Below are 9,598 nucleotides of genomic sequence, written 5' to 3'. Positions count from 1 at the left end.
GAAGAAGTTTCTTGCCCTAGTGGTCACATGTAATATATTGGCGCTACAGTGACGCTTCTCTTTTGCTAAGTGATTAGACGATGCATGGGTTTGATATATATTTATAGGCTGATTGCTGCCGATTGATTTAGGAAATTGTTAACCCAATCAAACTCATGAATCAAATTCAAGATTGAACACCTCAACCGAGTGAAATCCGTCAAAATCAAAATCATGAATTAAATTCAAAATTAAACACCTTAATCGAGAGAGCTTCAAAATTAGGGAGCATAGTGAATTTAAAGTCCCCGTTGGGCATACAATGAAAAGTATATATTGAACTTAGTGCTGATAGCTTAAAAGAGTATCATCTTTAGACTTTTTATGTATCAAAACAAGTTTAGCGACCCGAAGCAGCGATTGAGGGTGGAGAAAAGTAGAGCGGACGTTCTTGCCTACGTCGATTATAGTTCTTTAAAGAGGGGTTAAATGTGCAAAATCATCATTTGTGCACACGACCTTTTCCCTAAAATTTTTTAGTTACTTCCGAAGGGTTCTCCGTAGCACCACAGTGGGCGAGAGTGTTCATTATTGAAAAAAGAAAGAATTATTGTGGGCGAGAAGTGTGCACCTAAACCCACTGATGATTGATGGATCAAGAAATCTCCGGGGCAAGGAGTGTTCTCCATCCAAACCCGTAAGCTTTTCCTCCCCCGGCAACTGCTTCCCCTTCTCTCTACTTCCTGACCCATTCATTATCAGTTCACCATTGTATAGCCCATGCGCGTGCTGTTCCAATTCTTATTTCTTACCCATCAATTTCACCTTACACCACCAGGGATCTGTCACAGGACCGCATAATTTACTCCACTCTATTTGAGTGAGTGATCCCACGGCGCTGGAGTGCGTGCGAGGGTTGTAATCTGCTGGTATTTGTGTGTGCACACGACCTGTTCGACGATTTACCCGTTTATGAGTCGCACGCTACCAGTGCCACCCGCACATGCCGAGCTTCTGCATTGCTGGAGGCGCCATGCCAGTGGCAGCTTTGCAAGATCTTTGTTTTGCACTCACCTTAAGTTGTCTCCTTCTGTCTTGTCCAACCAGCGAATATGATAAAACTCGTTTATGCAGGTGGATATGTTATGTAAGTTGGGGGCGGCCGCCGTACATTTTACCCCGAGAACAAGGACGTCTTCACCCTGTCTACTATGGCACTTCTGTAGTTATGTTAAACCTTGTTTTAGTTCTCCTCCATACCATGAATTATCTGGTCCATACAGTTAAGAGTATTTCATAGAGGAACTGCCGTCACCTTATTTTAGCATCATTGAGCATGGTTTAGTTCACCAAATCGTTCATGTGGTATATTACTTTTGCTATTATTATTATTTTTCATAATTTATTCAATGATCTTCCTCACTTGCCTGAAATGTAACTACTATACATGTTGACCATAATCAATAAGCATGGTTTACTGGCAGGAACCATCAACAGGAGATTAATTGAAATCACTTGAAAATTAATTGCAGATTGTAGACGAAACTGAAGCTAGCAGGATAAAACGCGATTGTCTGTTAAATGAAACGTGGGACCATGGAACATAATGGTTATGATATAACATCCTATAGTTCAATACATAAATTTATTAGAACTTGCTCGAAACTGTAGAGCAAACAAGTACTTGATTGGAAAAGGCACAATAGAAAAATACACTGATAATTTGGTTCCTGGTGCAGGGATGTATTCCAATGATGGTCTTCTGTTGTCGATGACATGGAAGGCAGTCCGACATCATGAAGCAACATTCAAAGCTTTTCGTCTGTCTCGATATCTGTCCCTGAGGTCGAACTATTCTGGCGAACATTTCTCTGCAATCAGATTGTTGACAAATGTCAGGAACAAAACATGGAAAATATATTTTTTAACACACCATAAAGGAAAATGAGACAAGACAAGTTTCTTCACCATGATCTATCAGCAAATTTCCGTTTCAGGGATGCAGGTTTTTGACAATAAACAGGGCTAGTCCTGATGCATTCCACATCTTTCTTCAATATTGGCTTGCCAATGGTCATAGAGGGACGGATATAGTCTTTACCGATGTTGGGGCAGTTCTTGATGAACACAGATGGCAAGTTCTCTAATAAATATGGAAGGGCTTGGGGTCCCTTCAGTTTGCCGCAATTGGTTATGGACAGACTGCGAAGCTTGGGAAGTAACTGGATGTCTCTGTTGGGCAAGAACCATTCCTCTAAATTACAGAGGCCTTCAAACAAGAGCTCATGCAGCTGTGGAAATCCAGATGGGATGTCTTGGCCATATATCTCTTCCCCGATCCGCCGCAGAGATCTCATCTGCCTTAGATGCAAGACCTTGAGGTATGGTAGAATGCCAAAAGGTGGAAGGTCCTTCCATCCACTGCAATTTGAGAGCTCGATGCACTTCAGATTTAGCTCCTGGGCCGGGGCCCCCTTCAGCCAGTTTGGGGGTTCCATGCCTGTGTAGCCATTTATTATGAGCTTGCTAAGATTGCAATGTGGCTGAAGGCCTTCCAGCACTTCGTGAGGAGCAGTCATCATGGACTCAGTTCTCTCCTTGCTCACAAGCTTCCAGCGTAGATCTAATGTTTCAATATACTCCTTTTTGCCTAGTTTTGCCTTCAAAGCCTCATCCTTGCCCTCCACCATCTCAAGTCCTTTGATGCAAAGACTACCACGGACCTGGTTCATATTTTCCAGTTGACTAATGCCGAAATTATCATTATCGCCAACCTCAAAGGTATTAATTTCTTGCAGGGAAGTCAACTTTCCAATATCAGCAATTGTGCATACTGCTTCCGGTTCAGTTTCGAGGAACTGCAGGCTGATTAATTGTTTGAAATTCTTCGGCATTGACAATTTGTTGCCACAGAACCTTCTGATCAATGTCTGCAGCTGATATAACTTGCATATAGATTCTGGAAGAGACGCATTTCCATAATTTTCCTCAACATGGATCTCAAGGTAACGGAGGTGCTTCAGTTTAGGAAGATCTGCTAGGAGAGGCTCGGAGACCATCAGCACGCGCAGGCACTTCATCCCTATAAGAAGTTCTTTAAGGGTCTGAATCAAGTCCGACTTCTGTGAGCCAGAGGATATCTGACCGACTACCACAAGACTGCGCAGATTAGTAATTCGACTCAGTCTTCCAGAGGCCCTTGCAAGATCATTGATATCAAGGTAAACATGACGGGCCCTCTCTGGGATATTTATTGGCCCATCATCAAATTCGCTTCTTTTTTCGATCCTGAAGTACTCACCAGAAGATAAGAATTCAGCAAGTTCATCGAATGGTTCAGGTATGATGTATGTTCCTGGTGCCTCATTGTTTTCCTTGAAGAAGGATCTCTGCAGCAACTGAGTAAAAATACTGTTTCCTGTATCTTCCATTCTTTGCACTCCAGCTCCAGGGCCATCAAGATATCCGAGAGCCATCCATACACGGATAATTTCTTCTTTTCGAAAGGCATGCCCTTTTGGGAAGAGAGAACAAGAAACGAAACATTCCTTGAGGTCTCTTGGCAGCTGTTCATGACTTAATCTCAGTGTGGCCATGAGGCCACCCTTCTCTGCTCCCATTTGATACATTTTCCTTTTCGAAATACCCCTCCAGTGGTTAGCATTGAAGTCTGACCGTAACGCCTGACAAAATGTCTGCTGCCTGGGGCAAGCCATTTAGCCTTTCGGCTATGTTTTCGCCTATGGGTAAGAGTTCTGGATACTCTTCTGGGTCTTTGTTATGAAATGCAAGTTCCTTGAACAGTTGCCAATAATGTTCAGACTGTAAGCCGTGAACATGAATTGGCCCTACTGTACTCATTCCTTCTCCTATGCTTGGGTCTCGAGTAGTGAGTATGACTTTACTTCCTTCACGTGCTTGACTAAATGGCATATCGAATGCGTCCAGTATGTTTCTTGATAAATCCTAATCCCATATGTCATTCAGGACTATGAGAAATCTCTTATCTTTCAAAACATCTGCCAGCATACTCTTGATGGTGCCCTTGTCGGGCGCAGGATGGCGATAAAGCAGTAATTTTTTGGAAGCAGCATTGGTTGCGTCAATCAAGACCCTTGTGATGCTGGCTCTATGTGATACACAGATCCAGACCTTCACTCCAAAGCAGTCTGTTCTGCTATCGTTGTAAGCTTCCCGGACGAGAGCTGTCTTCCCAACACCACCCATTCCGACAACAGAAATACGTGAGACTTTCTCATTACCTTGTTCAGGTTTGAGTAAAAATGCCATGAGTTCATCTGCTTCTTTCTGCCGACCAACCAGATTTGGTTGTGTGTCGGACGCAGTGGTCACCCGCCAATCAGGAGCTTGATCAGGCACCAATCCTTGTGTAGCATCTTGCCCACACAAGAAGCACAAGCTACTCATCTCTGCAGAAATTCTGTCAAGCTTTATGATGACTTTGGTCAAATCTTCAGCGTCTTTTGTGTCTTGGGGAATGAAATCAGAAGCATCTTTGCTAGGAGAAATTAAACGCTTGAGTACAGGCTCGATCGTTACCTGGTGCTTCAACATTGCATACTTGATGGAATCAAGAACATCTTCTGCTGTGAAAACCGCATCTCCGAGTCTCTGGATCCACGACTGCAATTTGGAATCATCAACTTCCCTTTCCTTGGCCCGGCTGATTGCTTCTGAAATCTGCTCGAGTCGCCACTTGAGCTTCTCGGTGTTGGCCACAAAATTCTTCTGGTCTTTGTACCGGTCCTTTGCATGCTGTATCACAGGGTCGGCGAGCTTGGAAAGGCAGACAGACACGAACCATCCAGCCACAGCGAGCTCGACCATCACCATGGCAGATCAAAATTTCTGGATCTCAGGGGGGTCCTGGAAGAGGAGGATGAGACCTTCCAGGGCTTCACTGCTCAGTTGGCAGCTTATGTTGGTTGATCAATGGTGTATGCTTAACTGGCTATGCGCTTATCTCAATTTCTTTAATCCGACTGGATGCCTTGACTGTCTGTTCCTATTCTATTATCATTATGCTCTGAACATAGACCCAATCCAGGGCCGGTGGGTCTGAGCTGATGACCAGTTAGTCAGTCAAGTTAGTTAGGAGGGGACATGAATAACACAGGAATGCACTGCCACTGCCAGCTTATCTGAACCTTCTTCCCCCATGTGCAGAAGATAAAATGTCCGACTCACATGCATCTGTGCTGCCGTTCATATGCTGCAATGTGTTGGTAGTCAACTGGGTGGTTCAGATATTGTAAACTACAGGATACATTAATCAGCAGTGCGCCTTTCACATGCTGTTGGTTTGGCTTGAGTTTGAGGATGAACTGGCATTTCATACATGTGCAGTCATATATAGATCTGGTGAAGTCAGTTACTCCCTCCGTCCCATAATGTAAGACGTTTTTTGACAGTCCTGTGTCGACTGAAAGGTTGATGGCCCTTCCAGTTAGTTCAACAGCCTCTGTTCAGAACCAACAACCATTGTCATGAGAAATTAAGTGAAGGATCAACGTTTGTTTTGTGTGTGTGAGGCTTGCTTCCGTCCACAAGCGGCATATATTTTTGTTGGGGACAACTGAAGATTATCGGTTCATGGAGCATTTTACACCGCTCCGAAGGCCAATGTGGTTGTTAGAGCGGCGACTTCAGAGTTCAGATCATCCTATCTCTAGTCTTCTACAAATAATGTATGTTATCTTAGTAGCAGGTTGCAGCATTTACCCTATGATTACCATGGAGATCTCATTACCATGTGGCACACTAGAGTCCAAATCATTGGCTTGTACCAACCGTTATATTTCAGTCAAGCAGAAAATTTACACGTATGCGATATCTGCCCAAACTAAGGTTGTATGCGTGAAGTTGAGACATGAGGGATGATGACTCAATAAACATCAGTCGTCTGATAAACATGTATGCATATGAATTTCTATGATGGAAATCAATTTTCCATGACGAGAACTGTTTCATCATGGATATGTTGCATCTATAGCAAAATATTTCCGTCATGGTGATGCTCCAAAATCGTCATTATTCTTCCATAGAGCACTTAATTGGCCTGTTTTTTTTCCTTGAAAAAACGACTTCAACACAAGGTGACATAAATTTTATGACAGAAAACAATTATTTCAAAGAACATAGTGACTTGGAAACGTCGCAACGTGAAGGTTTTTAGGAATGAAGATCGTGGCATTCACCTAATCGCTGATAATGCTGCGGAGGACCTTCTTCTCTGGTCTCACAGATGTAAAAACCCCGACAAACAATCCCTTATGCGGGATTGGGGGACCATGTTGTCTCATTTAGCTGCGAGATTATAGCTATCATGTATCTTCTTTTTTTTCTCCTCCGAATCCTCTTGTAACTCTCTACTCTCTTTGTACTTGCTTCACTTTTGGTAATATAAGGTTCAGGCCGGCATAAGCCCGCCGTAGTGGTATTCCCAGCTCATCAGGGTTCAAGTCCTAGACTTGCATTGGCGCACGCATTTTTCTGGATTTATTTCAGTCTTTCCGGCGATGTTCATTCCTGTGGTGACTTCGTAAATCTTAAGGTGTTATGACGGCTGGGTCTCTCGGAGGTGCTCATAGGGGTAGGGTGTGCGTGCGTTCATAGGGATGAGTGTATGCAAGTGTCAGGCGTACTTTGTTAAAAAGAAAGAACATGGTGACAAGGCACCACGTTGGATTATTAAGTGATGATGTGACACGCGGCGGTATTTTTGGGCCAGGGATATTTATGGTATAGTTATGCAACCCATTAGAGGCCCATCCTTAATAAAATGGGCCACAACATTTAGGTCGTCTCGCCGTTTTGCTTGCAAAATTGCCCCTTGTGTTTTTCTCAAAAAAAGGAATTCCCCTTGTGTTGAAGATAATCTGCACACCTCTCACGACCTGACTCCAGCCCCTAAATCAGTACCCTACCCGAATCTGGGTTTACTTACCGCCGGACGCCACAACTTTGTGTTGGCGGTCCAGAATTGGTTCTTCCTTGGACTGAAACGAGATCGAGCCCCGCCGCACCTGCACCTGCATCTGCACCGTCTACGACATTGACTGCGGCGTCGCCGATCGAGACGCGACTGTTCGTCATTGTCGTCCCAGACAGCACAGCCAGGTACAACCTGTCTGTCGATTACGCGATCCATCTGAACTAAGTAGCCAATATGTATGCACACATTATTCATAACCGTCCATGGAGCAAGCTCCAACTAAAATGGCTGTTTCTGATGAGCAAGTTGAATTATTTGTGTATTATTATTCTGCCTGTTTGTTTGTGCATATATATTATATGGAGTATACGCTAACTCTGGCAGCCAATCATGCAAACTAAGTACTCTACTTGTAATTATCAGAGCCATAGCTAGCTTAGGCCTTAGGTGATGCTACATGCATGGCTAGGGAGGCTTGTTCAGACTAGGCTGGCAAATGGCTAGGCTGCTCAGAGCAAGAGGATTGCTTAATGCTTTCTACTGTACTACTCCACCCGAATATGCAATATCTTCCATACATATGAACTAGAGAATTAGTGCCTGCTAGTAAAAGGCAGCAAAGTGCAATAATAAATTAATTATGTAAACAAGGAAACAAATTATCAGATCTGATGCATTTAGACCAGGTACCTTCGTCCTTCATTCATCTTCTTCTTGTGGAGTTGATTTTATCCCTTTTTCTTTTGCGGGGATCCTGAACATTGCAAGGGAGGAGAATGAGAGTCAACGCCGTCGAGGGACAGCTAATAGGCTAAGCAGATTGGATGGCGGATAGAGAATGTCGCGTCTCCTCCGCTAGAGCTGTCTTTGCTACCACTTTGCTCTCTTGGCACAAAATCTGTAGTTCATATGTAGGGTCTTTTTCTCTGATGGAAACAAACATGGTTGCTTTCATTATATTAACAAGAGAAAAAAAAGGTAATACAGCAGGGAAGGGCAGAGGAAAATATAAAAAGTACTACTCTGTTTGGGGTTTATATAATCCCCGCGCTTATTTTAAGAAAAAAAATTGATCATTAACTTGATCAAAAAATATGAGTTTATATGACCAAAATATACCATTGGGAACTTCTTTGGAAGGTATATCCAGTGATATACTCCCTTAGTAGTGATCTAAAACGTATTATATTTGTTTATAGAGGGAGTACTTTTTGTGGCATTTAACGCATATTATCAATAATCAAATTAACGGTCAAACTTTTTCTTAAAATACGTGTGGACCTTATAAACCTGGACGGAGTTAGTACAAAGCATTAAGCAACCCTCTTGCTCCAGCCAGTCCAACCTTTTGCCAGATTGTAGTTTCGTCCCGGCCATTTGCCAGTTTCTAGCCTTCTCTAGACAAGCCTCACTAGCCAAGTACTTTCAGTTCTGATGCCAGATTAACATCCACTTGGGTCAATGCCAAAAAGCTAGTCCTTTGCAGGTGACTGCTCCCCATAGTTGCCATGAAAATTTGATTGTTCACTTGGGGTTAATGTGGTGCTTGACAGGAGTTGGTCGTCTCTATAGGGCGGCTTTGGGAGTTGGTTAAGCAGACTCTCGACGCCACAATTTCTACAACTTTGCAAATTTTGGTAGAATGTAAATCTGAACTTTTCAGTAAATGTTCAATGTAATAATTTGTGCCTTTTCTAATCATGATTTCACTATTTATTCTCTAGAGTATAAACCTCAGCAATGATATTTTGTGCTGTTTTGTGTTAATAAATTTTGTAATTTCCCTTTCGCTGATCATAGATGGAGAAGGAAATCCTGGCTCCAAGTTTACATACAGTCCAAACATTCATGGATGGTCATGCCGAGCTCCGGGATATCCCCTCGGAATATCGTTGGCAAGAAGACAAGGGGGAGATGAAGGCGGATGAATACCATGGATTAAGTTACAATAAAGCGTTGGCCAAATTCTTATCAGACAAGGAACAAAATTACATGGCATCTACTTCGGCTACGATTCTTGGGGAGACAATGGATTTGGTGAAGCCACTGTGCACCAAGGATGACGTTTTTCGCGTTCGTGTGGAGATGCACCGTGCAAAGGAGTCTTACACTAAAGAAGAGACCCTCTTCAAGAGCGAGGCCAGGCAGGACGAGCTTCTTATTGACCCCAATCTCACCGCACCATGCTGCTACGATGCCATGAGCAATGGCCTCTCTGCGACTTCCTATGCGCACTTCTTCCACAAGGTACATATCTCCTACAGTACAAAATTTGCTGCACGTAATAGTTTTGTGAAGTGCACCGCAATTCAAGCCTTGGCCATGCATGTTTGTCTTTGCTTTATCGACAGGATCCCTCTCCACGCATCGACTACTTTAAACCTACCACCTTAGAAGGTGATATTCAGTACATAGTTTTTTTCGACAAACTGGTGGAGTTAACAAGATAAGAAACCAGAGATATGGTGTTTGCTAGGGCTATCGCCCTTGCAAGGAGTGGTTTCAGAAAAATGCTCTTTTTCCAAATTAAGATTGCCGTCGATCAGTGTTTAGAACTGATGCTCCGTGGAGAGAAGATGTGGCAGAGAAAACAGCTGTATTATCACATAGTGCATGAAACTGTTTTGAAAAACAAGAAGCGTGGAGACTTTACTGGTCCCCTCC

At 43.2% G+C, this 9,598-nt stretch overlaps 1 protein-coding gene and 1 long non-coding RNA gene across 3 annotated transcripts in view; both read left to right on the top strand.

The window, feature by feature from the left end:
* Positions 1-504: 504 nt before the first annotated feature.
* On the top strand, positions 505-5,825 carry LOC123096484 (uncharacterized). The gene is made up of 3 exons (XR_006446623.1): positions 505-676; positions 818-3,319; positions 3,425-5,825. It is a non-coding gene; the product is annotated as an uncharacterized lncRNA (long non-coding RNA).
* A 992-nt stretch (positions 5,826-6,817) lies between these two features.
* The window catches only part of LOC123099737 (uncharacterized), a 7,078-nt gene continuing 4,297 nt past the window's right edge, over positions 6,818-9,598 (top strand). For both annotated transcript variants that reach the window (XM_044521839.1, XM_044521838.1), the window contains exons 1-2: positions 6,818-7,119; positions 8,735-9,181. In XM_044521839.1, the coding sequence (XP_044377774.1) occupies positions 9,118-9,181 (64 nt within the window). In that variant the 5' untranslated portion in view covers positions 6,818-7,119; positions 8,735-9,117. The remainder of the gene's footprint in view (positions 7,120-8,734; positions 9,182-9,598) is intronic.

The sequence above is a fragment of the Triticum aestivum genome, chromosome 4D (genome assembly GCF_018294505.1).
Source record: "Triticum aestivum cultivar Chinese Spring chromosome 4D, IWGSC CS RefSeq v2.1, whole genome shotgun sequence".
In the NCBI taxonomy this organism is placed as follows: domain Eukaryota; kingdom Viridiplantae; phylum Streptophyta; class Magnoliopsida; order Poales; family Poaceae; genus Triticum; species Triticum aestivum.
Note: the sequence above shows the minus strand (reverse complement) of the source record. Positions and strands in the feature narration are given on the sequence as shown.